The 6,890-nt window shown below is 32.2% G+C and overlaps 1 protein-coding gene across 2 annotated transcripts; it reads right to left on the bottom strand.

Annotated features, from left to right (window-relative positions):
• Nucleotides 1–5,297: 5,297 nt before the first annotated feature.
• LOC149497546 (large ribosomal subunit protein P2B-like) lies at nt 5,298–6,159 on the bottom strand. Of its 2 annotated transcripts, none has more exons than XM_089719572.1 (2): nt 6,086–6,159; nt 5,298–5,568 (listed from the first exon to the last, which is right to left on the bottom strand). In XM_089719572.1, exons 1-2 carry the CDS (start codon nt 6,157–6,159, stop codon nt 5,298–5,300), a joined length of 345 nt encoding a protein of 114 aa, XP_089575698.1. The 2 variants fall into 2 exon arrangements, with proteins under 2 accessions (XP_089575698.1, XP_089575697.1); XM_089719571.1 differs by having other exon boundaries at nt 5,298–5,587; nt 6,096–6,159.
• Between the last annotated feature and the right edge of the window lie 731 nt (nt 6,160–6,890).

Below are 6,890 nucleotides of genomic sequence, written 5' to 3'. Positions count from 1 at the left end.
TGATAAAACGTAAGTTTGCCTATTGTTGAGTCTTTCTGGGTTCGTTATAATAATTTTGGACAAAAAGAAAACGTAAAAAGAACTAGTTTGAAAGGTAGTTGCGGACCAGAGCAGCCGCGTCACGCAGCTACTACCTGCGTGACGCGACTGTTCATGTCCAAAAGCCCCTGACTTGGACTAGACCACCTGCGTGACGCGGCTGTTCGTGTGCTTATTTTCTGTTTCATTTCTATATCCGTATCTAATATCTTGCTTTAAATAAATAATTCATATACCTAAGGATATCAATAATGTCACGAACAGTCTTGTCACATAGCTAATAGTTGCGTCGCGCGGCTGTTCTTCATAGAACACCTGCGTGACGCAGCTGTTCTAGTTTCCAGGACCATAATCAGAGTTCCGTCACGCGACTGTTCTTCATAGAACACCTGCATGACGCAGCTGTTATAAATCCCAGAATAAAAGATAAGAGTTGCGTAACGCGACTGTTCTTCATAGAACACCCGCGTGACGCGACTATCCTCCAGTATCAACACATTTTCACTATTTTAGGAGCAGTTTCGTTCCAGTAAATTACTTTTCTTTAAGTTTAACCCGAGAAATTATCAATAGTGAGCAAATTGAGTTTGATCAAATCGGATCAATTAGCTATGGACGATTATGAGGTTTTTAGGATTTATTTCTTATTGTTTATTGTAAATTATATTGTCAAATTCGATTTGTGGCCCGCCTTTAACCATAAGGCAAGAGCGGGTCTTTTATTTTATTTGATATGCATTATGGATGAATGATGGATGTGATGATTTATTTGTGAATGGATGCAATAGATGAACCTAATTGGGACGGTTAATTAATTTTCCATATAGGAACCCGGTTCGATTTATTTGGGATGGGTTTAAGTAATTCGGCTTTTTCTAAAATAAAATCAGTTAGAAATTGTAGGTTTAAAGAGGCCGGTTTTCCGGGCATCGGCTTCCAATGGGCCAACGTACCCAATTCCCTTACCTAGAACCTCATTGGTTCGTTCGACCAGTTTTCCAAAATAAAAGGCCTTGAATAAAATGGGTTAAAATGGAGTCACTTTTATAAAATTAAAAATGGAAACGGTCCCATTGCCGAAATAATGGGTGGCGACTAAAAATCATTTTGTAAGACCGATTTGTCGGCATTCGCATCCAAAAAAAGGGATTTTTATCACCTTTTTCAAAACAATAATAATAAATAAAAAAAGATGTTTTCCGAGGTCCTTCCGGGTTCGGGATCTCATCGGCGAAAACAGTAAGATTTTATGAGTTTTGCTAAATGAGTTTATATTAATGCTATATATTTATGATTCGTATTTGACAATGTTGTTGATAAGGTTTAATGATGCGATTGACAAAGAAATATGAACTATAGATTGGGATGACAATAAATTTAATTGAATTTTTATTTAGGTTAGCATTGATTCTTAGTGGCTAGTTTAGAATTTTAACAAATGTATAAATATATGTGGTTTATACCTTAAGCAAGGATGATGAAGTAAAGGCTCGACGGGGAGTTTATAATGAATAGAGGCTAAGTAGCTATCAAACGAGAATAGTTGAATTTAATTTATCGATGCAAGTTTTATTTATAAAGTGTACATTTATTTGATAATTAGTTAGAGGACAATTAACAATATCATTGGAACATGTTGGAGGTTATTATAATTTGTAAGTTAATTGGTGAATGTCGACATGGTTGTTTTGAAAGGAGGATGGGAATTAAGTTGATTGATTGCCCGACGGATGGGCTGTGTGTATTGATTGATAAATATATAATATTATTGTGATATTTAAACAGGTAGATAGTCATATTTTTAGGGGAGGTTCTGCCGAAATTTCAATAAAATATAATAAATAAGTTTATTTAGATAAATTCTATAATTTGATACATAACAAATAAAGTGCTCTAATTATTTATTTATTATCATTATTATTCATTTAATTATTCCGTTATTTATTTATTATTTTATTTATTATTTTCATCATTATCGGTTATTTTATCATTATTGTTTATTGTTAATAGTATTATTTAATTATTTAATTGCATTTGAGAATGGATGTTTAATTGTGTATTGCATCACGATGTTCAACTGATCAACATGTTTGCATCTAATTGCAATGTGTGATTAATTGTGTTGTGATAATGCTATGCTTTGTTTGTGTGGAGTTGGGATGAAGTGGGTCACCATGGGTTTGTGAGGACGGTTGGACCGTCGGCCGGATAAATGGGAGATCGGCGCCCCCGTGTGTACCTACCGTTGTGGTTGTATGATATGGAAAACCACAGGTTGGCTTCTTTATTGGGCGCACCTGATAATCTAGATTTGATCGCAGCCCGCAGGGTGGCCTCCTGTTGTGAGCGCCTGATGATCTAGATTTGATGGAGACGACCGGGTTGCCTCCTGTTGGGATGGAAAAGAAAAGAGAGAATGGAAAAACAATGAGAGGGTTGGTCAAGTAAGGATTAGACCGGTCGGCCAGTATGGGGGATCGGTTCCCTGGTGCACACGTTATGAGAGGACAGGCCATGTGGGAGGACGGCTCATCGGGGGTTTCGGTGACGCCACAGACCAATTTCCACGTGATGTGATTATTTGAAGGTGATATTAATTGTGATTACTGGTGATATGCCATTTGTGTAACTGACTGTATGAGCATATAACTAGTCGGATGACTAGATTGATATATTTACTCATTTGTGTGAATGTGTGTGTTGTGCAATAATAGTTACTTCTTAGAAAGCTCACATATCTTGTTTAATTTTTCAGGAAGTAAGTTTCCCTTTAAATCGGTCAAGCTATATTCCTTCGCTGCAGGGTTAGAAATAAAATTTTACTAGTTCAATAATTATTTTGCTATGTATCTATATGTATAAAATTCTATGTATATCTATCAGTTAGTGACTCCGCAGTTGTAGAATTTGTGTACAATTAGTCGTGTATTAACATAGATGATATAATTATGTGAGCCCATATTAAAAATGTGATGTATTGTTAATTGAGCCCGAACTGTAAAATGTTGTAACTAATAAATTTGGGCCGAGATTTAATAGAATCTTGAGGGTTATTTTCCTATAAATATGGGATGAATGTTTAAAATTATATTGAGATAATAAATTTTTAGTGTTTCAGGCTTACTACGGGCCTCGGGGGCCTTAAGCTTACCTAGGCCCTAGTGCCGGTCCGGCCCATGGAATCGGGTCGTGACAGTTTGCAATACTATTAATAAAATTACCATAAGTGTTATTTATGATGGTTAATGCCTCATTCATCGATGAATAAGATGAAATAAGCATCATTAAATATATTAATTAAGTTTATATAATTTTTCAAAGATATTGTTAAAGATATAATTTTATATGTTGACGATAAACGATACTTCCAAAAATAATCCTCGAAAAAAATTTGAATTAGTTAAGTTGTAGAAAATAATAGTAATTACTTGATAATTTAAATAAATATTGACCATGAAAAATCTGAAATGCAAATGAAAGGAGAAAAATTTGAAATGCAAAACAATAAGCATGAAATTAAAATTAGATATATATGTTAAAAAAAAACTCTCTTGATTATTGATTGATAAATAGCTAATTTAGCATGATATACTCCTTATTTGAATATTATCTATGGATGCTTTTTGGTTTAAAATGAGAATTTTCATTTTCTTTTCATATTTTCTGTAGATCATGCTAAATTCATTGGGAAAGGAGCTTTGGAGGTCAATTCTTGAAGTTTTGAAGAAATATACCAAGTTGGAGCTGGATTTCAAGAATGCTCCTAGAAGTTGACAAATTAAGCTTGGGCAAGGCTAAGGGAGATGCATCCAAGACAGTTCCAAAACCCCCTTGGAAGTTTTCAAATTAAGCTTGGGCAAGGTTAAGAGGGGCGCGTCTAGGGCTGAGCGGGATTAAAATGTTTGCCAGCTAGGATTACTTCGGGTTTACTCCAGAAAGTCATTTAAAGCAACTGGACCACTAATTAGGGAATTAGGAAGATACTCAAAATTAGATATTTTATTTTTGTAACTAATTTGAGATTTATTTTCTTCGTTTAGGATTTTTCCTTCTCCTATAAATAGAACCTTAAGTCTATTAAGGACGGAACCTTTTATTCTTTTCGACAAACAATAGTTCTCTTTTGGGTTTATTATTCTCTTTGTTTTCTCCATACCAAGCATAGCTAGATTTTTATTTTCAGTCAAAAGATTGAATTCGAAGTAGAAGTTCTTCTATGGTTGTGAGATCTTAATTTATTTATTTTCTTCTTTAATTCCATAAATATTTGTCTATTTTTTTTGCATATATGGGAAACTCTATCTCCATTGTTATCTTATTTTTGTTCAATGTTGCCAATTGTTCAATTTAGTAGGATAGCATATAGCTAATCAGTAAGATTAAATCTGTAATTGTTTAGTTGAATTAATTCAAGCAGAAAATAATATAATCTGATTATAACCAGGCTTTTAGATTATATTGTCAAAAATTCACAATCTAATTTAAATGAACCTTGCTTGTAGAGTTCGTTAATTAGGGCAGGGTCTTTCTAATTCTTATTGCTATTAGCGTATTAAATTCTATCGCTTATTTAGTGTTGTTTGCTGGTTAGCGATTATTCATAGTGCTTGTCTTCTTTAATCTAATAATATGGAAAGATTGATCGTCGATGCTTGTTCAAAGATTATAACTTGTCTGTTGCTTAAAATTATTGAGTTATCTTAAAATCAATGATCAAGCAAGAAAATTTCTTACTAAGAATTGCCTTTGATTGAATTCATCTCCTATTGATTTAAACTTGTTTCTTTTATTGCATTGTTACTTATTTTAATTGTTTGAATTGTTCTCTACTACAAATCCCCCATTTTTACTTTTATTGTTTTATTTTCTAGTTATTGAAAGATTTAATCAAAACTAGTCCCTAGGGTTCGACCATTCTCACCCTACCTATAAATTACCTAGAATAGGAAGCGCATGAATCATTTTTGGTGGTCTTGAGACCCATCATTATTAGATAATACCTCCTACTGCATCAGATTTAAATTTGTTACGGGTAAGCAAAAACACAAAAACTTAAGAGTCTGTGTTTTATACCACTTCTATTTACCTTTTATATTTATTTTTCTCAAAATAAAATGGCAAATCAATTAATGGGTAGTTGTTTCAGCTCCATGTCTAGTTACACACTACTACAATTTCTAGGGGAAGTAAATATTCTAATTTGTAGGGACCAATCAAAACAAAAGAGATCTGTTTAATGATATGATCGGACAAACTCTTTAGTCGAAGAGACTAAAGCCCATATCATCATCTAACTCCTCTTTCTCCTCCACCTCCTCTTCTTTCTTTACCTCAGCTGCAACAGTTGGAGCAAAGGCAGCACCACCACTGCCACCACCAGTTGCGACGGCTGCAACAACACCACCACCACCAGAAGGCACTGATGCCAACTTCTCCCATCCAGCAGCAACAAGCTCAGTTATATCCTTATCCTCTATTTCTGAAAAAAGAAATATGACCTTATTGTCATCAACATCAACTCCAATGCAGCTGAAGATATCTTTGATATGGCCTAATCTTTAATTTCATCCCGAACTTTTTCGAGTAGTTGCAATTTTACTCTAAATCAATCTTTGTATCTTGGGAACCTTGAACTTATCAACTTAGTTGCAATTACACTCTAATTTGAACTAATATTCTGCTCATTATTTTTACATCTTAAAATTGATTCAATTTTAAAATCAAATACTCAATCTTGATTTTTTTTATTTATTATATGAATACTTGGGTTTGATTTTATTATTTATTATTTAAATACTTGGGTATGGAGTCCATTTTTTACATTATTTTAATTAAAATCTCAACTTTAGTTTACCTTTTGGGTGCAATTGCAATGGTTGACAAGTTAAGGGTGGTGTAATTCACCTTTAGGATGCAATTGCACGTAAAAGCAAATTAATGTGTAATTATAATTAGGCTTATAAGTTCAGGTACCTAAGATGTAATGGTCGATTTAGAGTGAAATTGGAACTACTCGAAAAGTTCGGAGTGAAATTGAAAGTTAGGCCCTTTGATATCATCAGCGAAGGGGACAGCGTTGCCTCCAAATAGGGCCAAAAAATATGTAGCGACTACCTTCATCTCGGCAGGAGGTGCTCTGAATCTGCAACGGTGAGAAGAGAAGTATAAAGTGAATCGCAAATTTTGAAATGCGAGATGATTACATAATCAAAATAGAAGGAAAAACACGAAAGAAACAACACAATTCAAAATAAAAATAATCAAAAATGATCAAAAAAGGGTTGAATAAAGAGACAGAATTAAAAGCAAAATAATCAAAAGAAGCAATAAAAAATAATATAAATCATTATGAAAGAAGAAGCAGTAGAGATAAAAAAAATAATAAATAGATGAGAATTGTAATTGAATGGAAGGAGACTATATAGTGGAATAGTTTAGATAAATAAGATTAAATTTCAAAATTGTTGGTTATTATCATAAAATATTAATTTTTAAATTTTATTAGTTGGATTATGTTTCAAAAACTGATCAATATTCATATTAAATATTAAATTGAAAATTATTTAAGTTGTCTAATCACAACACTTAAAGAAAATTTTTAAAAATTTAAAAAAAAAAAAGAAAAACCGAATGATGAACAAAGAAAACATGTTAAACTTTCTCTTTATTTCAACTTATATATATATATATATATATATATATATATATATATATATATATATATATATATATATATATATATATATATGAAAGAAAAAAATTAATATTATACTAAATATAAAAATGAATTAATTAAAATTATGCCATAAAATACACATGATTTAAATAGCCTTTAAAAGGTTTTAAATTAA

The sequence above is a fragment of the Jatropha curcas genome, chromosome 3, assembly GCF_041381405.1.
Source record: "Jatropha curcas cultivar XTBG-Jc1 chromosome 3, XTBG_Jcur_1.0, whole genome shotgun sequence".
Classification (NCBI taxonomy): domain Eukaryota; kingdom Viridiplantae; phylum Streptophyta; class Magnoliopsida; order Malpighiales; family Euphorbiaceae; genus Jatropha; species Jatropha curcas.
Note: the sequence above shows the minus strand (reverse complement) of the source record. Positions and strands in the feature narration are given on the sequence as shown.